The sequence below is a fragment of the Salvelinus alpinus genome, chromosome 18 (genome assembly GCF_045679555.1).
Source record: "Salvelinus alpinus chromosome 18, SLU_Salpinus.1, whole genome shotgun sequence".
Classification (NCBI taxonomy): Eukaryota; Metazoa; Chordata; class Actinopteri; order Salmoniformes; family Salmonidae; genus Salvelinus; species Salvelinus alpinus.
The window spans coordinates 10,815,437-10,838,489 of NC_092103.1; the positions used below are offsets into that span (position 1 = coordinate 10,815,437).

Here is a 23,053-nt window from a genome sequence, read left to right on the forward strand (position 1 = left end):
ATGACATGTGAAGGTTGCACAAACTCAATTGAAATGCATGTAGGGAAATTGATTAACCTGGTTGTTTTACTAGAATAGCTAAACCGTGGTAGCATGAAGTTGAGTGGTTAGGACCAAAGCTTGGATACCCAATACTGTGCAATGAGAGGAAATTAGGTTTCACTTACAATGATACTGAGGGATTTACTCACTTTATTCAGCGGTTGACATTTTGTCTGATGCAACAAGATGGAATGGGTTTTCAAATGTAAATCCTATAATGGTGTTGACACTTACGGCAGAGGGTGCACTCCCTCTGCCGTAAGAAGTGAATTATTACCAATATGTGTTCGCTACAAATAACGTGTACAGTAGGGCTGCAATTAATTGAGTACATGTACGTACAGCACAACGTTCACCGGAAGTCCCTGAAGGAGGAGGAGATTATTGTGCCACGTTGATGGAGCCGAAGAGCAGTGCGGACGTGGAATTTCATTGAATGTCCATTCTGCGGCGGAGAGCTGTCGGCTTGTTAAGTCTTGCACAATAAGAGAAGGGAACTTGCACGATTGATCAACGTTTTTGTCGCATATCGACTGTGTATGTATGTGTTATAAGAGCGAACAGAACTGAGAAGGTAAGCACTTTTTGGATTAGCTAGATGTGTGACCCTGTTGGACTACTTCGCTTAGCACTTCTAGCCATGTTGCTAGTTTCTAGCTCACAGATTTTTCTATAACTACAAGTTAGCTGGCTACTGAGTTCATTGTGTTAGGACAGAAACCATTTATTTGCAGCTGTCGGTTTTATTTTCTTACGAATCAAGTGCTACTATCACAACCATAGTCTCCTTGAAAGGTACCTACGCATTTTTGGCATTAGCTTTGTGGCTTCTTATTTTAGCTAGCGTACCAGCGAAAAATGTAGGTTACTTTGCTGCACAAACATCTTGTCTGTGTCATCTCCTTTGAATGGGAAGTTCCTCTTGTGTGCCTTGGCGATCTATTCAGTAAAAATGGAACGGTAACTACACGAAATCCATTCAAAATGTCTGTTTCATTTGAATGCACCTTTGCCCTACCTACCCTATTTACAGCCTTATAAATCTATACCCAGTTCAGATACACCATATCCAGTCCCCTTATTCTGTTTTTGTGCACGTTGATTATCAGACGTTAGCCTACACATCTGCCTCTGTAAAAAGTGACCGTAGATGAAGATTCGGTAGATTTTCAGGACCGTTTCATTATCTATTGTGATCCATTATTTCTGTGTGCTAGAAGCTTGATACATTCTTGCTTGGGTTGTTTTCTCCCCATCAGAATGAAGCTCAAAGAGATCAACCGCACGGCCATCCAGAGCTGGAGCCCAGCACAGCACCATCCTGTGTACCTGGCAGCAGGTATGTTTTCCTGTTTTGTACACTTCACTGAGAATCTCGGACATATTTGACAGTAGGAAGTAGGTATTTTCTGCATATGCGTTCTTTTGAAGGGCAAACCGGCCGTTCGTGTGCGTGGCCAAAGAGCTCTATTTTCATGTCATCTGACCATAGCACTGCCTGGAGTTTGCTAAACGGCATTGGCACTTGGATTGGAATCGGTGCTATAGTCATACAAAAATAAAGGTATTTGGCCACGCACACCAGCGGTGTTTGACTTTGAAAGAGCAATGCAGGAAAGACCTAATCCCAACTGTAAAATATGGTGAAGGATCTTTGATATTATGGGGTTATTTTGCTTCCACTGGTCCTGGTGCCTTTAAGGTCAAAGGCATCATGAACTTGACCAAGTACCAGGACATTTTAGCCAAACACCTGGTTGCCTCTGCCAGAAGGCTGAAACTTGACCTCACGTGAATCTTCCAGCAAGACAATACCCGAAGCACACAACAAAATCAACATTTTTCAATGGCCATCTCAGTCTCCGGGCTTAAACTCAATTGAAAACCTGCGGTTTGAATTGAAGAGGCCAGTCCATAAGCACAGACAAAGGATATCAAAGATCTGGAAAGATTCTGTATTGAGGAATTGTCTAAGATCCCTCTCAATGTGTTCTCCGATCTCATAAAACATTTTATAAAAAGGCTCAGTGTCGTTGTCCTCGTAAGGGGAGGGTGCTGGAGTATTGAAAATGGGATCCAATCATTTTTAACCCTTTTCTCCCCCCCATTATTACTTGTTACACAAAATCTATTTCTCTGAGCAATTTTTTGGTATCAAATATAATAATTTCCCAAAATGTGTTTGCATACAATATAGCTCAGTATTTGTGTTATTTATTTTATACAATCTTTTTTGCTTATCATCAAGGGATCCCATAATTCACGACCCCCAACTGTACATATTGCACTGACGGTTGATGCGTCAATTTCCCAGATGCATTTCAGAAAGTGTTCAGCTGCAGGGGCAGCTATTCTCCTCTCTATGTTGGAGTCATAGTCTCGTCATGAGCCACAAGTTTTTGAATATCCTTGAAAACTATGAGAACTGACTCGTTGAATATTGGTTTGAACAGCTGTCCCCGTTAGTGCGTCTACCTGGTCAGGTATTGCTGACCCCCTCAGCCGTCTGTCTCTGTGTCCAGGTACGTCAGCCCAGCAGCTGGATGCCTCCTTTAGTACCTCCGCCTCTCTGGAGATCTTTGAGCTGGACCTGGCCGAGCCTTCTCTGGACATGAAGCTCCGGGGAGCTTACTCCTCCTCTCACAGGTAGGGAAACCCTAGCACTAGCCGTAACCCAAACCCAGTTTTTATTTTTTATTTAAACTTTATTTTACTAGGCAAGTCAGTTAAGAACAAATTCTTATTTTCTATGACGTCCTAGGAACAGTGTGTTAACTGCCTTGTTCAGGGGCAGAACGACATAATGACATTTTTACCTTGTCAGCTCAGGGATTCGATCTTGCAAACTTTCGGTTACTAGTCCAAGGCTCTAACCACTAGGCTACCTGCCGCCCCAAAAGATGCAGTGCCTTAGACCGCTGCGCCATTCGGGAGCCCCATTCTTTCAACAGGATTCTTAGTAAATTATATTTCTTCAGGCATCTCAGGTAGTATGGTAAACCCAGGTAGGGAATAGTAGTTGTGAAAACTGTAGTGGTTAAAACTCAGGTTACTGGAACAAACAACAAGTATAGTCAATTAACAAAGAGTGGGTTCTGACAAGGGTACAACAATAAGCATCAGAGCAAGTCAACTCTTGGGTAGGTTTAGAAAACATACGTCATAGCTCAGACTGCTCTTATCACACTCAATCAGATACCACAAGCTGGCGTGGGGTCCCCACGGCATGGATGCACAGGGTCTCCCGTCTGGAGTGCTCATCGCAGGGGGAGAGAACGGCGACGTCATTCTTTACGACCCGGCCAAGATCATTGCTGGACACAGTGACGTTGTCATCGCTCAGAGTAACAAACACAGCGGGCCAGTCAGAGCCCTTGATGTCAACTCCTTCCAGGTAGGTACACCGAACTAACTGTAACTATGCTCTCACTAACCGCTTTGGCATTATACTGCTCTGTGCATAATATGCACGTTGAGATATTGCTCAACTCACTTGATCTTCTTGCTTTTGTTTGACCTTTGTTGACTGGTCCGCCAACTTTGTCAAGTGTATCTCGTTGTGTTTGTTACTGTACTTACATTGTCACCCCATGTTAGCGAGTGATGATAATGCATTACTTCCGTCTCCCCTTCCCCAGACCAACCTGGTGGCTTCAGGAGGTAATGAATCAGAGATCTACATCTGGGACCTAAACAACTTTGGCTCCCCGATGACACCAGGTCCTAAAACTCAGGTAAGACCCAATGGCACCAAAACATGTCTCTGCATGGTTAATTAAGAAATCCATAAGTATTGACATTTAACTTTTTTTTTGTTGAGTGCTTTCCCCCAAAAATTTCATAGGTTATCTAGTCTACGAGGATCCAGCGCCAAGGTCATTTGATAGTAGAGGAACATTTGAGTGAGCAGGCTTTTTGTTTACTTCAGCCTCTAGAGGACATCAGCTGTGTGGCGTGGAACAGGCAGGTCCAACACATCCTGGCCTCGGCCAGCCCCAGCGGCCGCGCCTCCATCTGGGACCTCCGCAAGAACGACCTAATCATCAAAGTCAGCGACCACAGCAACAGGGTACGTACCGGAAGGCACGTCTGCTGTTTAGGGCTCAGTCTGCCACTTATGACCACAGCAACAAGGTACCCAGAAACACACGTTTGTCCGTGTCTGTCTGTCTGCTGTTAAAGCCTCAGTCTGTAATTTGTGACCACAACAGATGGTACTCTAGATGCATGTCTGTCTGCTGTTAAAGGCTCAGTCTGTCACTTTCATCTCTAGTTTAAAAGTCCTTTCCCTGGCCTGCAGCTTTCTGTAAAATGTGGGGGTGGGTGGGAAGTATTCCTAGCTCCTTCAGTTTAAAGCTTGCCACTTATTTTGGGGACAGACAGACAGACACAGGATTGGCAACCGAATAGGTCTGAGGCTTTTGACATTAGTACAAAACGGGTTGGAACCAAAATTATTTTCCAGAAGTGTTGTTTTTTTAGTTTCGTTCCACTGTTTCCGACCAGCAAATTAAAGTTCTGAACTGGTTCCGATTTACATTTGTTCCTTTTTTAAACCTCTGAAATATATTGATATTTATTTTTCCATTTACCTCGACATTTAAATTACTTCACCAATCAGTATGGATAGAGAAGCTTGCTGTGATTTCCTTTAATCTCTATAGGAAAGTCGTTAAGAGCAAATTGTATTTTGCCATAACCGCATGGTTTAATAATAATAAAAGACAGACACACACACACTGTGCTGCCAGCCACAGTGTAGGGCGTGAGATGCAAAATACATTTTGAGGAGAAAGGATGGAGGAAGCTTGCCTTGAAGCGCTGGGCATCTTATTGAATCAGGCCCACAGAATTATACCTACGGAGGAGCGGCTTCTATGGAGGAACTTTGAATATCTTTCAACTTCGGCATTGGTTTAACATTGGACCAGAGCAAACGTTAGCTAACTAGCTTGTGTGTGCAGAGCAGCACTAGAATTAAAAACACGCCTTACCTTTTTTGTAGTTAATAAATGCCGTGTGAAACGTGGTAACTGTAGTGTCCTTAACTAGCGTTGAAAAAGTAAATCCATTCTCTAATTAAACACCTCTCCCTCATTTCTGAATTACGCTTGCAATGTCGTCAGTAGGCTACAGTAACCTATGCTTCAGAGGGCAGGTGGCCTACACGCGCAGACACTGGCAAAGATCTCCAGCTGGCGGGCACTGGAATACATTTGAGTGACAGAGTGAGGGCTTTGCATAGGCACTTTGTTGGGATTTTTGTGAAACTGGGAAAAAAATGCCCAGAACGTTCCTTTTAAATTAACGGTTCCGTTCCGCAACAGTATAGATCACTTTCGGTTCGGGTTCTTTTCCTCAAATCATAAAATTGTTTTCAGTTCTGTTCCCTGAACTGATTCCAACCCTTGGTACAAACATAGTATTAACACCACGTGACAGATGGGCAGAGAGAGAACCACACATTCATTATTATAAGTCAATTAATAGGTAACGTGTGTGTGTTCAGATGCACTGCTCTGGGCTAGAGTGGAACCCTGAGGTGGCTACTCAGCTGGTGCTGGCCTCGGAGGATGACCGGATGCCAGTGATCCAGATCTGGGACCTGCGTTTTGCCACCTCCCCTCTCAAAGTCCTGGAGAACCACACACGGTAAATGATGACTTCAAATGAATCTGGTATCCAGTCTTGGGAAAAGTCATGTCAAAACACTGACTGTCATGGTCCAAACTTTTGTATTGAATGGAATCATATTGAATCATGAGGCTGAACTTTGTGAGAGAACCACGTAGGAATGTGGCTGCGGTATGAGTTTGTTCTTGGTTACTAGAGGTCTCTGGGAGATGGGGAGGACTGCTATTAAAGGAGTGATCAGAACACGCTAATCTGGTGTGACAAGCTAACAAAATAATGGCACACCCAAGACATGTCAGAACTAATTGCAAGTGTTCATTAGATCGAATGTGATCGGATTACATCATGCTAATTCAATCTGCGGGGGGGGTGTGTTCGTCAGGGGTGTCCTGGCCATCGCTTGGAGCCTGGCGGACCCTGAGCTGCTACTGAGCTGCGGGAAAGACAACAGAATCCTCTGCTGGAACCCCAACACCGCCGAGGTGAGTGTGTGTGTGTGGTCTCGCATACACGGAGCCGCTGTCTCTGTGCTATTCTTAGCATGGTCCCTAACTACAAACTACAGTACACTGCTACTAATTATCATTACGGAGACATGTAACCAAAAAGGCATTCCTGTCTGCTCTTTTATCTCCAGGTGCTGTATGAGCTGCCTACCAGCACCCAGTGGTGCTTTGACATCCAGTGGTGTCCCAGGAACCCAGCGGTGCTGTCGGCTGCAGCCTTCGACGGACACATCAGCATCTACTCCATCATGGGGGGCAGCAGCCAGGCTTTCAGCCAGACACAGGCAGACACGGTGGGTAACAGTTTCACATATGAACACTGTTGAGGTTGGAAACTGGCCTCCGTGTTGGTGGTTACATTCGCGGTTCCAACGAATTCTGAGATTTGGAGTGGAAACTCGCTTCAATTTTAGCCCATCATTGGAGACACTTTATATGAATGAATGCATAATCTGTAAAAAAAAAAAAATGAATTTTGGCGCTCTGTGGCATGTCTATGTTTTAGATCAGCACGTCATTTGGCAATATGGATCCATTTGGGATGGGACAGACCCTGCCCCCCCTGCAGCTTTCCCAGGCCCCGCCCGCCTCCACCACCATTACCCCCCTGAAAAAGCCCCCCAAGTGGATCCGCAGGCCCGTGGGGGCTTCCTTCGCTGTGAGTCACTATCTTCTCTGCCTGCATTTCTTTGCTATGTTTGTCAAGTCGGATGTATGATGTACAGTGTGTCATCTCTCCTCCTGGCAACTCTTTGCTGCTGGTTCCTGTCTCTCTGACCAAAGATATTCTATCGATATGTTGAAATGGTGCTAATAAGTTCACCCCCCCCCCCCCCCCCCCACACAATCCAGTTTGGTGGTAAGCTGGTGTCGTTGGAGAACATCAAGCCCAACCCCCAGCAGCCTACGGCCCATGTGGTTTACATTAGTCAGGTGATTACGGAGACGACCTTCCTGGAGCGCTCTGCCCACCTGCAGGCCACACTGGCTGCAGGCAGCTTCATTGACTTCTGCCAGGAGAAGATGGATTCTGCCCAGAACGAGTTTGAGAAGACCGTCTGGGCCTTCCTGAAGGTAAGGATGGGAACTTGGACTTGTATTGTTTAAACAGAAGTTTGTTTCTTGCTGTACTTCACAGTATTGCTGGTCTTTGACTACCAAAGTTAAATTGTGTTCTCAGGTGAACTTTGAGAATGACGCTCGCGGAAAATACCTGAAGCTTTTGGGATACAAGAAGGAGCAGCTAGCAGCAAAGGTGTGGTTTGAAATGAACTGTCACTGAATGTCCTCAGGCCATGTCAGTCTGTTGTCTGTCTGGTCCTAATGCTGTCTCAGCCTGGTTTAATTCTGCTGGTGTTGTTCATTTGTTCACAGATTGCAGCAGCATTAGAGGGAGAACCTATTCAGCCTGAGGAGGTAAGGACTTTGTGTGTGGAAGAAACATATATAATTCCTTAGTTGTGACAATTCGATGAACAACATGGAATGCGGATCAGTATCCCGTAAAGTTGATGGTAATGCAGAGCAAATATATCTGCTCGTTCACTCTCTGTAGCTTCGGTCTCATTGCTCAAACAGGAAGTGGTTGGGGCGTTGGGAAAGTGTCCGACTTCACTAACTCTAGGTTTCACCATGCAGTTTATGTGAAGTAAGAAAAAGATGCGGGTCTTATTCATGCGCTGAACATCGTTGAATTGCTTTCCTGACTTTTGTCATAGATCATCATTGAATATGATTTGGGGAACTTCACCTCACATATTTCAATTGTACCTTTTTATATATATATTATTTTTTTAAATCTGCAAGACAATGCTATTTTCTCATCTGATTCTTAATGCTATTGTACTGCTAAAATTAACTTAACCCGGGCTCAAAGGTAACGGTACTAATATCTCAATGGACACAATCAATGACGTTTTATGAATATTGTTGGGTTTCCAACATGTCAGTGATTCTGTTGATACTTTATCTACGACTCTCAATTGAATGGCTCTATCTGCTGAACTCTGTGTGAATCTGGCTCTCCTCTCCTACTCCTTTCCCCTCCTGCTGTATGAATGTATGCAGCCCGTCCCTGCTCCTGCCCCCACCTCTGATCCTGGACCAGAACCAGGGGTAGTGCCCATTCCCGCTCCCCAGCTCAACACGGAGCCTAAGGTCCTTCCTCCCGTGCCTGAGGCTGCTGCTGTTGAGCCCACCCCCGAACCGCCGCTTGAGCCCGCCCTCCAGCCCGAACCCGGACCCCAGCCAGAGCTTGCCCCCCCACCCAGCGGTGACCTTTCAGCTTCTGATCCTATGCCTGTCCTCCAATCGGAGCCTGTCCTTACTCTTGACCTCAGCGCAGAACCCCAGTTTCTTGCCCCTGCTGCTCCCGTTGCTCTCCTGCCAGAGTCTGACCCTACTCTGGCCCCCCCAGCTCTGGCCCCCCCAGCTGACCTGCAGCACGCACCCATGTTTGATCCCACTGCCTCCTTTACCCTCCAGCCTCCAACAGAGTTCAACCAAGTGAACTCACTGCCTGTATCTGAATTTGACCAGGTAGCTTTGCAGCATGTATTAGAATTTGACCCGGTGGCCTTGCAGCCTGTATTTCAGTTCAACCAAGTCGACTTACAGCCTGTTTCTGCGTTCAACCAGGTGGACTTACAGGCTGTATCCGACCTCACCAACCTGCAGCCAGTGCCCGGCTTCGACCCGACGTCAACAATTCCCAGTCTGCAGTCGGCAGTCCAGATGGACCTGGCTCCTCCTGTCCCCACCTTGCAGCCTCTAGCAGACCCTGGACTCCCGCCTGAAGATCCATTTGACCTCATTGCTGCTGCAAATCTCCAGCCAGCAGCGGAATTGGAACTCACACCTGCTCCGGAACCAGAAGCGGAAGATCCATTTGACCTCATCGCTGCTGCAAATCTCCAGCCAGCAGCGGAATTGGAACTCACACCTGCTCCGGAACCAGAAGCGGAAGATCCATTTGACCTCATCGCTGCTGCAAATCTCCAGCCAGCAGCGGAATTGGAACTCACACCTGCTCCGGAACCAGAAGCGGAAGATCCATTTGACCTCATCGCTGCTGCAAACCTCCAGCCAGCAGCGGAATTGGAAGTGACAGGAGCTCTGGAACCATTGGCAGCAGAAGTAGACCTGACAGAGGCCCTTGGAGCTGAGACCATCACCCAGGAAGAGATGCCAGTAAATGAAGAGATTCCTCTGGAGGAGGTACCTTCTTCTCATCCCGTCAGTCCATCCCAGAGAGAGAGTGGCACATCGTACTGTTATTGCTTTGTCGTTATCGTTGTTCATCCCTAAAACTGTAAACCTATTACATTGGTGCTGCTATGTCATTATATTACTCCGGTTATGTTGTGACATTGCTTTCACATAGTGTCTAATCTCTAACTATAAGTAACTCGCCCAAATTTCTTTTATCCCCCTATTTTCCTACAACTTCAACTTTCTCTCTGGGCTAGACTCACACCCGTTCATTTTGTTTCCCTTTGTTTTATGGTTATATGTAAAGCTCTGAGGTAGATGGTATAGCGGTACGGAATAACAATTGTTTTGCGTCGTTATGCTTCCGAGTAAATCTCCCGTTGACATCAACAGATTTACGCAGTAGTTGGAATTGTACTGAAACTCCAGGGACGGTACTGCTCTCGGTCAAATAACATTGATCAACTCCCTCTCTGGTCTGTCAGGAGGCGGCTCCACCAGTAGAGGCCAGCCTGCCAGGGGAGACCCCAGCTCCAGTCCCAGAGGGCATTAAACTCCGCGTCAGTCAAGGTAAAGATCCGTTAATATCAATCTGAATCTCTATTTGTAGTCGTTCACAGTTTAGGTTGACTGCGTGCTGCTGTTTCTTTGTTGTCAAATTTTTAAAAAGCAAACCGTTGTTTGTTTGTCCCGTCAGGCGTGGATGGCCTGATCACCCAGGCCCTGCTGACGGGGGACTTCCAGGGCGCAGTGGACCTCTGTCTCCATGACAACCGCATGGCTGACAGCATCATCCTGGCCATCGCCGGAGGGGCGGAGCTTCTGGAGAAAACACAGAGGAAGTACTTCACCAAGACTCACAGCAAGATCACCAAGGTAACCCAGCACTGGTCACTGCAAGATCACCAAGGTAACCCAGCACTGGTCACTGCAAGATCACCAAGGTAACCCAGTACTGGTCACTGCAAGACCACCGAGGTGACGAGCACCGTGACCATGATGTCAGTCAGTGTCATGGTCATGTGATCAGGTAGTTGTTGATCCGTGGTATTGGCTACTGATTTACTGTCGGTGTATCCCGCGGCAGCTGATCGGTGGGGTTGAGGAACTGGCAGAGGGACGTGGACACTTGATTATGGCCGTTATTGTTTCTCGCAGCTGATCAGAGGGAGGTCTACGGTATTGCTGATTGTTTTTTTGATTGACAGCTGATCAGTGCGGTGGTGATGGGGGACTGGCGTGACGTGCTGCAGACCTGTGAGCTGCAGAACTGGAAGGAGGCTCTGGCTGCAGTCATGACCTACGCTCAGCCCGAGGAGTTCTCCTCTCTGTGTGGTAGGAACTGACACACTTTCTCTCTCTCCCTCTTTCACGCACTCTCCCTTAAAGCCAATTTATGCTTGCTCCTGCATCGCTGTGCGCCTCCCAGATTTTGTACATTTGTAACAATGCGGAGGGCTCCATATAGCTTCGCGTTGACATGGTTGGTTGGTGGCGGGAGGTCCTGTATAAACACAAGCTCACTTCCTTCACAACAGCTCTGCTCAGCGAAGCGCAAGAAGTATGAATGCCCTGCCTTCTGCAGAGGCCGGGTCACAGTAAATGCTGCATGGTCAATGCAGACGACGGATTGACCATGCGGGGCCTTTTACTGTCTCTCTTAGCCTTTCACGCTCTCCCTCACTGGCCACCCCCTTTCAACGTTTCTTTCCATTTCTGTCGCGTTTGCTGCCGTGTGAACCAGTTGGGATGTGAATGTTGAACCCAACTGTGCTGCTGTCTCTGTAGACCTGCTGGGCTGCAGACTGGAGGCTGTGGAGGACAGCACGCTGCAGGCTCAGGCTTGTCTGTGTTACATCTGCGCTGGCAACGTGGAGAAACTGGTGTCCTGCTGGACCAGAGCACAGGACGGACACTGCCCTCTCTCTCTGCAGGTACGCGGGCGTGTGTGTGGAGTGTGTACGTCCGTTTTGTGTGTGCGGCTGCCTACGTCTCTCTCAAGACATGGTTGTGTGTGTGTGTGTGGGTCTAACTCTATGTAATGTTTGTATTGCGGCAGGACCTGGTCGAGAAGGTGGTGGTGCTCCGCAAGGCGGTAGAGCAGAACCAGGAGTCTGGTCCCTCTGCTGTGGGGCTTCTACTGGGAGAGAGGATGAGTCAGTATGCCAGCCTGCTGGCCTCCCAGGGCAGCCTTACCAACGCCATCGCATACCTGCCCCAGAACACAGAGCAGGTCAATGATACACACGATACATTTGCCCCACAATCTGCCTCGGATTACTCGCTCAGAACCGGAATGTAATGTCCGTTCTACCGCTTCTAATTCGGTGGTATTTTCTCCACGGCCAGGTTGAGGTGCAGCAGCTGCGTGACCGTCTCAGCAGAGCTCTGGGTCAACAGGCTCCTGCTGCAGCCCCGGTACCCCAACTCCCATCCCCTCAGCCCACAGCTGCCCAGCCCAGGCAGCTCTTCACCCCTGCCCAGCCTTCTATGGTGTCCCAGCAGCCCGCTCCAGCCCCTGTGCCTGCCGCTGCCAGCGCACCGCAACAGTATTACCAGCCGGTAAGTGACAGTCACTCACACAGCCTCCTCATTAGCCCCTAAATGGTTGATGATCCTCTCTTGATTCTGACGCTGTTCTGGGTGCCCTTTTGGTCTTGTTCCTACATGTTGTGTGGCCGACGGCCGCTGACTCTGTTGGTGTTGAGTAGAGGTCGACCGATTATGATTTTTGATGCCGATTATTGAAGGACCAAAAAAGGCTGATACCGATTTTTTTTTTTTTTACAACAATACTGAATGAACATTTATTTTAACTTAATATAATACATCAATAAAATCAATTTAGCCTCAAGTAAATAATGAAACATGTTTACATTTTGTTTAAATAATGCAGAGACAAAGTGTTCGAGAAGAAAGTAAAAGTGCCATGTAAAAAAGCTAACGTTTAAGTTCCTTGCTCAGAACATGAGAACATATGAAAGCTGGTGGTTCCTTGGATGTTCTTATAGGCACTTTAGTATTGCCAGTGTAACAGTATAGCTTCCGTCCCTCTCCTCGCCCTACCTGGGCTCGAACCAGGGACACATCGACAACAGCCACCCTCGAAGCATCGTTACCCATCGCTCCACAAAAGCCGCGGCCCTTGCAGAGCAAGGGGAACAACTACTTCAAGGTCTCAGAGCGAGTGACGTCACCGATTGAAACGCTATTAGCGCGCACCCCGTTAACTAGCTAGCCATTTCACATCGGTTACACCACCCTAATCTCGGGAGTTGATAGGTTTGAAGTCATAAACAGCTCAATGCTTCAAGCATTGCGAAAGCTGCTGGAAAACGGAGGAAAGTGCGGTTTGAATGAATGCTTACGAGCCTGCTGCTGCCTACCACCGCTCAGACTGCTCTATCAAATATTAAATCATAGACTTAATTATAATATAATAAACACACAAATACGAGCCTTAGGTAATTAGTATGGTCAAATCCGGAAACTATCAATTCGAAAACAAAACGTTTATTCTTTCAGTGAAATACGGAACCGTTCCGTATTTTATCGAATGGGTGACAACCCTAAGTCTAAATATTGCTGTTACATTGTACAACCTTCAGTGTTATGTCATAATGTTAGGAATAAATGGTCTTCACACAGTTCGCAACGAGCCAGGCGGCCCAAACTGCTGCATATACCCTGACTGCTTGCACGGAACGCAAGAGAAGTGACACAATTTCCCTAATTATAAGAAATTCATGTTAGCAGGCAATATTAACTAAATATGCAGGTTTAAAAATATATACTTGTGTATTGATTTTAAAGAAAGGCATTGATGTTTATGGTTAGGTACATTGGTGCAACGACGGTGCTTTTTTCAAGAATGCGCTTGTTAAATCGTCACCCGTTTGGAGAAGTAGGCTGTGATTCAATGATAAATTAACAGGCACCGCATCGATTATATGCAACGCAGGACAAGCTAGATAACTACACATGGTTGATGATATTACTAGTTTAACTAGTGATTATGTTAAGATTGATTGTTTTTTATAAGATACGTTTAATGCTAGCTAGCAACTTTCCTTGGCTTCTTGCTGCACTCGCGTAACAGGTAATCAGCCTACCACACAGGCTCCTCGTGGAGTGCAATGTAAGGCAGGTGGTAACCGGAAGGTTGCAAGATCGAATCCCTGAGCTGACATGGTAACAATTTGTCGTTCTGCCCCTGAACAAGGCAGTTAACCCACCATTCCTATGCCGTCATTGAAAATAAGATTGTTATGAAAACTTGAAATCGGCCCAAATTAATCGGCTATTCCGATTTAATCGGTCGACCTCTAGTGTTGAGCTGGGGTTGTTTTTGTCGGGGCTCCTCCGTTGTGTGTTCATCATTGGTGTGTGTGTGTGTGTACCATGCGGTCTGTGTGTATGTGTGTGTTCTCCAGGTGAGGTCTGCCTCTACAGTTACCTCCTGGAGTAACCAAACTCCCACAGCTCTCCCCAGTGTCCCTCCTCCTCATCTAGGCCCTGCCACCACAGAGCCCCAGGTACACACACACACACACACACACACACACTAGCCCTGACTATGGCTGTGACCACACACACACACGTGTACCACATCAGCAACTGTGCTTCAGCTTTTTGGGCTTACGTTCAATATTCCTCAATCTTGACTAACTCTGAAATCTAATTCTTGCAGCTAAATAAACACACAGATCACTACATAACAGATGTTGTTGAAATATTTTCCCTGCTTTCTTTGCCGGTCACTACCTGCTGTAGTTAGTACCAGTAGCTTTCCTCTCAAACTCTTTTCCCCTGGATGTTTTATACGTCTCTTTGATCTTTCCTCTGGTTGACTGTCGTCCCATTTTGGTTTGGCTGGTTGACAATGAATTGATTAATTACATTGATTTAAATGGGATTTAAACCAATGAATTGATTTTCCAATGGTCTCGTTACTAAGGTTTTTTTCTGGGCATGCTTTGGTTCTACTATGGGTCAATACGTTGCTACTCTCTTCTATTGCAAGCGCTTCTCTTGCTTTTGTGGTACGACGTAGACCTGACACGTATACCAACCACAGGGTCACAGCCATGTACCCCTGACCTCTCACCTCAGGGCCACTGACCCCCCCCCCCCCCACTCCGCATGCCCCTAGTCTGTCTCTCTACCTGACCCTTTACCTCCACAGTCACAGCTCCAACCCCCGTTGTCGTACGTCAGACAGCGCGGCGGCTTTCTGCGCCGCTCCTTGCAACACGCGTCGCTTCATCATGGCGCCGTCTGTTGGATGACAAATCTCCACCCCCTGTTCCCATGATCCCCACACCAGCTGGTCACTTACTGCGGATGCTGTAGTATGCATGTCACCCTGTTGATACCCCAACCCACCCTGGATGCATGTCACCCTGTTGATACCCCAACCCACCCTGGATGCATGTCACCCTGTTGATACCCCAACCCACCCTGGATGCATGTCACCCTGTTGATACCCCAACCCACCCTGGATGCATGTCACCCTGTTGATACCCCAACCCACCCTGGATGCATGTCACCCTGTTGATACCCCAACCCACCCTGGATGCATGTCACCCTGTTGATACCCCAACCCACCCTGGATGCATGTCACCCTGTTGATACCCCAACCCACCCTGGATTCATGTGTGGTTTGTCATGCATGTCCGTGTGGAACACCTGATCCAACCGTGTTTCTTAATCCTGGTCCTGGAGACCCAAAGGGTTTGTTTTTGCCCTAGTACTTCACGGCTAATTCAAATGATCAACCCATCATCAAGCTTGAATGATTTTTAAATTTGGTGTGTATTGCAAAAACAATGAAGTGCATCCCTTTGGGTCCCCAGGACCAGGATTGAAGAAGCACTGCTCTAAAACATGTCTCTTTCTTCAGTCCGTGTCCTGTTTGTCTCTTGTTTCTGATTCACGCACAGCTCTTGTGTTACACTATTTTGTACATCTATCTAGTTGTCTTGAATATAACTGCCCAGTGTCCCCCCCCCCCCAAAAAAATCTATTTTTTTCCTATGAAGTATGACCTATAATTACTTACAATATGAGTGAAATATCTTTCCCCCGACTAATTGTATTTATGTTAAAATGCAGCTTTTCTGTGTTTGGAATGGTGTGGGCGTACTCCAACAACAGAATGTTGCGGGCATATATCGGTCATAAAAAAATATTCATGCAAGTAGACCGCTGATTGGCCAGAATTCTCCTCTAGACCACTGATTGGCCAGTTCATCCTCCTTGGGGAGATGACATATTCTATGAGGAAATGGCAAGCATTTTTGCAACAGTCTAAGGTGGATTTTTGAAGTGGGTTTTTCCCCCTTCAATTTATGCTTTGGCCACATACGAGTATAAATACAAAAACGGAGTCAAAAACAGTATTTGGACACAAGTTAACAGAATATGAACTTATAAAAGTGACATTATTACTGGGCAGTTACTTAAGATCTGCGAAGGGGAGATTCTCTCTGGAATGAAAGCCAGCCCTAGTCGTGGTTATGATCCTGGCTGCTTCCCAAATGGAAGCTTATTCCTTATATAATGCACTTTATAAGCCAGGGAATAAGGCTCTGTTAAAGAATAGTGCAATATATAGGGATTAGGCTGCCATTTGGAATGCTGCCTCCTGAGTCTGTGATGTCATCTTTTGTGTCTGTCCTGTCGATCATTACAGGTTCAGCCGTCACCCCCCATGTATGGGATGCCTCCCTCTGGGTCAGCTGCTCCCCCAGCCTCCTCGTCTGCTGCGTACCCCCCCATGTACTCACATCAGTACCAGCGTAAGTGTCTCAAACATCACTGCCACTTCCAGGTTATAGGTACTCTCTTCTTCGTGTCGGAGGAAAATGGCAGCCTGAACACCTGGAAGTGTGTGTCTGCTGCCACCAACCGGTTTGGAGTATACACTGTGTGGTTTCAGGAGCTAATCGTGGCTTCGCACATACAGATGAAAGGGGGAAACCTAGTCAGTTGTACAACTGAAATGTGTCTTCCGCATTTAACCCAACCCCTCTGGATCAGAGGTGCGGTACAGGTGCTAGCCTTGGGTATTCTATACACAGTTAGTCTGACTTCGAAGCCCCGTTATTCTACATTTTAAACCGTCAAGCATTTTCTGGCGGAGAATGTTTGCCTAGTGTTCTCCCTTTCGAAAGTTCTTTACTAATTAGCTCGGCCTTGAGCCCTTCTATGGCCATGTTTCTAAACCTGAAATATCGCCCTTAATTGAGAACGAGAATGTTTGGCTGTTAACTATCTCTCTGCATGCTGTCCCGTTCTGAATAACAAATCTTTCATGCCCGATAGACTATCTATAAACGTCTGCATACTTTTGAATGAAGTTCTAACAAAGTTGAAGCATTTTTCTGTAACGTTACCATATTGTAATTATTAAGAGGAAATGCTTCCGTTTCACATTTCCTGAACTGCTAAGAATTAGAATGCATGTCACTACTGCTACAGGACCCCAGAGAGCACTGTTCCAGTTGAAGTCTTTAACATAACTACGTGACTAATGCATGCTGTTCTCTCTCCTGTGAACCCCCAGCCTACCCTCCGGCCAGCCAGTACAACCGTGGCACTGGTGGCCCAGCTATCTATTCGCCTCTCCAGTACTCTGCTCCTCCTCCTCCTTCCTTCTCTTCCTCCTCACCCCAAGCCCCAGCTCCAGGCTTCATGCCCCAATACACCCAACAACCCCTCTACCCACCTCCTTCCATGGGCCAGCCTGTGTCCTCCGCTCCTCCTTTCTCTCCTCCTCCGCTGTCATCTGGAGCGTCTTTCCAACATGGCGGACCGGGGTCGCCCGCCTCGTACATGCCGCCGCTCCCACCAACCGGATCCTCAGGTACACAGCCTGATCCGGCCTCTGGGAGAACAGGTGTGACTGGATCTGTTCAGGATCCACACTACAATACCCCTCAGAAAGAAGCAGTGGACCTGTATTCTAAAGTGGTATGCTAGTGTGGGTATTGGAACATAGCCATAGTTCTGTTTGAATGGCCGGGCCAAATGTGGACAGGGAATGTTAAGTGTAGGGTCAGAGACCAGAATAGGAAGTTAATGGCGGATATTGAACTGGTCTGAATGGAGTAAGTGACCGAAAGCAGCTGTTTAGACAGTTTTCACCTGTAAGGCCATAGCGGAGCCAGGAGTCTGTGTGTGTGCTATCTATCTGCGTAGTGAGCACAGTGCAGCCGAGCAGAGACGGCCTTCAGATTTGTCAACGGCTGCTGTTCCAAGCCTCTTTCTCGCACCTCTCTCTCCCTGGGTGGGGAAAGCGGAGGTAGCAATTTAACTGAGACACTGTTACTCCTCTGAAATATGGTGGTTCCTTATTAACAGGGTCACTACTGTTTTTATTTGGGGGGGGGGGTTACCGAATTGTGTCAGGGGTGTAAATGTTATTAGCATTAGCGCATTGTTAAATGAAATGGGACTTTATTAGTTGTAAACATTTACAGGTACAGTAACACTCACTAACGACACATTTTGAGTATGCTATTATTAGTTCCCTAGCTATCAACTTCATTAGCATCTCTCACATCTGCTCTGTTGGCTCAGTGAAGTATTCTAGAGTGTATTTTTTTCGTCCACAGAGGGATATAATCCAGACACTACCTGTTTCATGGAAGGTGAAGGTGAATTGAAAGACCGCTCTGCTACCTTATGCAATTACTGCCTGTAAATGACCGTCACCGGCCTGACCAGATCATACTAATCAATTTAATCAAAAGCGCTCGCCAATATCCCTGATGATCAACAATGTGATGAATTACCGCTTCTGTTGCATTGCCGCCTCTGTTTTCAGGTGAATGTTCAATCAAAGAATCTGCAGCAATTTTTAAAACCAGCTCATTTTAACGGGCGCTATCACATAATCAACTTTTTCATAGACCTGAAGTACCAAGGACATAATCATCATCGTTGCTGTCGATAGAAAGGTAAACATGGATATGAGTGTCAGTTGGTTGACCCAGATGTGTGGTGTTCTGGGCAGGAGCGTAAGCGGGAATGATTGGGTTGGTAAGTTAGTCAGATTGGTCTGATTTCGGAGCTTTGCTTGGCTATCTAGGGCAGGCAATATCCTGATGAAAATAGCAGGCAGGGGGATCATGGTGATTATATTTAGGGGTCAGTCCAGGCTACATTGCACTCAAATACCAATACATTTAGCCTGAAAGAGCTGTTTTTGGTCATTTGCTCAAATGGCAAGAAAATGATCCAACCGTGGCAGGGTGGCCTAGCGGTTAAGAGTGTTGGGCCAGGGACCGAAAAGTTGCTGGTTCGAATCGCCGGGCCGACTAGGTGAAAAATAAATTGATGTGCCCTAATTGCTCCTGTAAGTACCTCTGGATAAGATGGTCTGCTAAATGACAAGAAGAAAACATTCTTTGCTCATTGTCGTGCTGATGCTGTATGAAATATGTAGTGTTGTGCTGCGAGTAGCCTAGGTGCCAGTCGAACTGGGGTTGTTTATCTTGCCCAGCTAGAGTTAGCGAGGCTAGCTAACAATGTAGCACGTGTGAGTGCAGAGACCGTGGCACCCAGACTGTAGTGAAGAGACGGGTGTGTGTGATGGGTTTATCTGCTTGTCAACAGGCCCTCAGAATGGCTGGAACGACCCGCCTACCCTGAACAGAGTGCCAAAGAAGAAGAAGGTGAGACCTATCACACAATCAATTACACTTATACATTGTCATGCTGTGGTCACTGCTCTATAGCTCTCTAGCTCTCCAGGACACAGGAGCCGTTGAATTTTTTTTTTTTTTAAATGGTCCTTTAAAATAACATCAAATTGATCAGAAATACAGTGTAGACATTGTTAATGTTGTAAATGACTATTGTACCTGGAAACGTCTGATTTAAAATTAAAATAAATATATATAAAAATGTTATGGTATATCTACATAGGTGTACAGACGCCAATTATCAGCAACCATCAATCCTGTGTTCCAATGGCACGTTGTGTTAGCTAGTCTAAGTTTATAATTTTAAAATGCTAATTGATCATTAGAAACCCCTTTTGCAATTATATTTGCACAGCTGAAAACTTGTCCTGAATAAAGAAGCAATAAAACTGGCCTTCAGACTAGTTGAGTATCTGGAGCTTTCTTCTGAAACTCATCAGTCTATTCTTGTTGTAAGAAATTAAGGCTATTCCATGCGAGAAATTGCCAAGAAACTGAAGATCCCGGAGTCGCCTCTTCGCTGTTGAGACTGGTGATGTGCGGGTACTATTTAATGAAGCTGCCAGTTGAGGACTTGTGAGGTGTCTGTTTCTCAAACTAGACACTCTAATGTACTTGTCCTCTTGCTCAGTTGTGCACCGGGGTCTCCCACCTCTTTCTATTCTGGTTAGAGCCAGTTTGCGCTGTTCTGTGAAGGGAGTAGTACACACCACCACAGAAGGCACCGAGCTAGGCTGCATTTTGGAGCTGCCTTACTCAAGAAAACAAAAAAGAGACTGTTTGTATGCATCTTTATTAATTCAATGATATACATTTTTATTTACATAGTTTGCAAACTAATGTGACACGTATTAATGCCAAAATAGCATGCAAAAAGTAAGTATATTTATATATATATGTGTGTGTGTGTGTGTATATATATATATATTTTATTTTTATTTTTTATTACAGCCTGTAATCAAACCCACAAAAAATATATTATTTTTATGTGGGGCTCAAAATAGGTGGGGCTCTGCCTTATCTTGGCAAAGGAGAAATTCCTCACTAACACGGATGTAAACAAATGTGTGCACAAAATATGAGAGAAGTAAGCATTTTGTGCGTATGGAACATTTCTGCTTTTCTTTTTTTTCTTTTTAATTTCAGCTCATGAAACATGGGACCAACACTTCACATGTTGTGTTTTATATTTAGTTCAGTGTACATTACACACATTACACACCACTGTTGCAGGTTCCAGAGAACTACACGCCTCCTTCCCCCATCACGGCCCCCATCTTTTCTCCCCTCGGTGCCGGGGACCCCCAGCAGCCCCCTTACATGCCTCCAGGCCAGGCCCAGAACCAGGCCCCCTACCAGGACATGCAGCAGCAGACGGCCCCCCCACCCATGAACCCTGGCATGCTCAAGACACGTGGAGGAAGTGTGGAGGGAGCGCCCGGAGCCCCGACGGGAGATATCATACAGGTGCTGGTCTAGTCCTACATAAATTTGGTCTATTCATTGAAATTATGAGAAACATATTGCTAGTGGATTACATTACTGGTAGTGCAATATGGCCTCAAAGCTCTTAACGTGGGACAATTTGCAACTTGGAAAGCTCCACAACAATTCCTAAGAGTTAGTCTAAAACCCATGTGCTGTGGTTCTGTTCACCTTCCAGCCGCTGCAGTCCATCCCTGCTGAGAAGATCACCATGAAGCCCATGCCTGATGAGCACCTGGTCCTGAAAAACACCTTTGAGGGCCTCATCCACAAGTGCTTGGCTGCTGCCACCGATCCTGTGAGTGCGGCGTGTCTATCGAGTCAGATTAGCTACGGAGTTCATAAATCGTCACGTACAACTACTTTTCCTTAAGTTATATAATTTGTGTAAAATTGTTCACACTTCCTCTTCAAACACTCCCTCAGCTTAGGGCTGTTGATATGCGTGTGTCATCGTATTTCTCTCTCCCCACAGCAAACCAAGAGGAAGCTGGATGACGCCAACAAACGCCTTGAGGCCCTCTACGACAAGCTACGAGAGCAGACCGTGAGTTGGAACAATTCTACGTTGTTACAATTCAAAGATTCCGTGTTAGAATGTTGCATATCATTTTGAGACGTGCGCTTACACCGCACATCTCTCTCAATTTCTCTTTCTCACGCTCTCTCTCTCTCGCCTCTCTCTGTTTCCTTCTAGCTCTCCCCAGCCATCATAGGGGGCCTGCACAACATGGTGCAGTGCATCGAGTCTCGATCCTACGTGGAGAGCCTCAACATCCACACACACATAGTGAGCAGCAGCAACTTCAGCGAGACGTCTGCCTTCATGCCTGTGCTCAAGGTGGTGCTGACACAAGCCAACAAACTGGGGGTCTGAGCAGGAGAGACCCTCCTCGACTCCTCAGTCTGAGGTGAGATAGAGAAGGATTGGTCAGAGATGATGTCATAAGAGGCCAGGAAGTAGACGGAGGGAGCCAGGTGTTTTAATCAGTGGGAGTTTCATGTGGCTCCCAGTGCAGATATTACACTTCCTGTAGAATCATGAGATTTTATGACATAACTGTCCGATCAACTTCTTCTTCCCATTCCGGACTCAAGAGACCCCTCCCCCTTCTCTTTTACAACTCAAACACAAGCCATGTCACCAGTATCAATACAGTATAGTAAACACATGCGGGACATAGGACCAAGATGTATTGATATTGCCAGTCTTATCGTTGTCGCTGGGATAATATGTTAAAAAGCCAAACAACCCAGTTTTGAGGATCATATTTTGTTTTTAGAATATTTTTTTTTCGTTCTGTTTTTATTTTCTTGTTCATTTTTAGTGTAATCATGATTTTGACAGAGCAGAGTGCAATGGGGGTTGCTCCCCTTTTAACCAGAGACTGTACTTTAAAACACAGAAACCAGAGACTGTACTTCAAAACACAGGAGGAATCCATGCTAAGATAATATGCCAGGGATCATCATCGGGCTGGTTTTAATTGGGTATTATTGTCATGTTTAATAATGAGGGAACTAGCTTTTTATAATGGTCGTCATGCCATGAATTTCACGCCACAGCGTCCATTTCCTTTCCCTCAGTTGTCTTCAGTATGATTTAGGCTTTTGATTAAACAGTCTATTTGTCTCTTCATCCTGGTAAGATCAGAAATACACTTATGTTGCAAATGGGACATTTTTTAAATCGACAACATGCAATATTTTCAATAAATAGTATTTATTTAAAACCTGCTGCTTCATTGTTTTAATATCAGTTGCTTTCAGATGTCACTAATTAATGTGTGTCATAAACAGCTTGGATGCCATGTTTTAATAGACTAATTGTCTTTCCGTTTACAAATACTGGCCAATTAGTTGGTACTGGACATTTAACTAATCTGATACTGGATGCAGTGTCTGAATGCAATGTGAGTGTGTTGGAACGGAGAATGAAATGCATGTCTTGACTGTCTAGATCCATCTTCAGCCTTGACCTTGGAGTTTTTAGTATCTTGAATTTGTAATGTTCTTATGTATTTACAAAATAGAGTTACAATTAGCTTTTATAACAATCTCTGCCTGCCCTCCCTCATATGTACTAGGCTTAATATGTATGTACATTAGATTTAACTATGTAACTTGTAAAAAAATAAATAAATGCTTTCACAAATCATGTGCAGTCTGATCTTTTTCCTCAGATCTCCAATATTCTATCATGATACATTAGGCTACTGTAACGTATCGAGCCTGTACAGATGGACTTTAACTCACAGAATATTTTCACACAACACCTACTTTAATCGTCTTGTGGCAAATATGCTCGTCTACAGACAGTCCTGTTGCTTGAAAACCTTTCGGTAAAAAGCTAAACTGTACACGGAAAGTTATTTTCTTAGATCATCATCCTTGCGCTCAGCTGGTCCTGATTCCACGTGTTCTTACATCAGGACCACCTCAGCTGCGGCACGCTATTGGCTGCGC

The 23,053-nt window shown here is 45.9% G+C and overlaps 1 protein-coding gene across 7 annotated transcripts; it reads left to right on the forward strand.

Annotated features, from left to right (window-relative positions):
• The first annotated feature begins 405 nt into the window (after positions 1-405).
• On the forward strand, positions 406-22,745 carry LOC139543737 (protein transport protein Sec31A-like). 7 transcript variants are annotated; one of them, XM_071350102.1, is made up of 30 exons: positions 406-616; positions 1,302-1,381; positions 2,565-2,688; positions 3,238-3,436; positions 3,681-3,776; positions 3,971-4,111; positions 5,552-5,694; positions 6,059-6,158; positions 6,314-6,475; positions 6,688-6,840; positions 7,035-7,256; positions 7,363-7,437; positions 7,557-7,598; positions 8,250-8,720; positions 8,820-9,398; positions 9,878-9,962; positions 10,090-10,268; positions 10,601-10,727; positions 11,181-11,326; positions 11,452-11,625; positions 11,742-11,954; positions 13,826-13,927; positions 16,087-16,192; positions 16,960-17,259; positions 18,011-18,052; positions 19,014-19,072; positions 20,336-20,569; positions 20,766-20,885; positions 21,063-21,134; positions 21,285-22,745. In XM_071350102.1, exons 2-30 carry the CDS (start codon positions 1,303-1,305, stop codon positions 21,462-21,464), a joined length of 4,725 nt encoding a protein of 1,574 aa, XP_071206203.1. In that variant the 5' UTR covers positions 406-616; position 1,302; the 3' UTR covers positions 21,465-22,745. The 7 variants fall into 7 exon arrangements, with proteins under 7 accessions (XP_071206203.1, XP_071206205.1, XP_071206204.1 ...); XM_071350104.1 differs by lacking the exon at positions 13,826-13,927; XM_071350103.1 differs by lacking the exon at positions 18,011-18,052 and having other exon boundaries at positions 407-616.
• Positions 22,746-23,053: the final 308 nt, after the last annotated feature.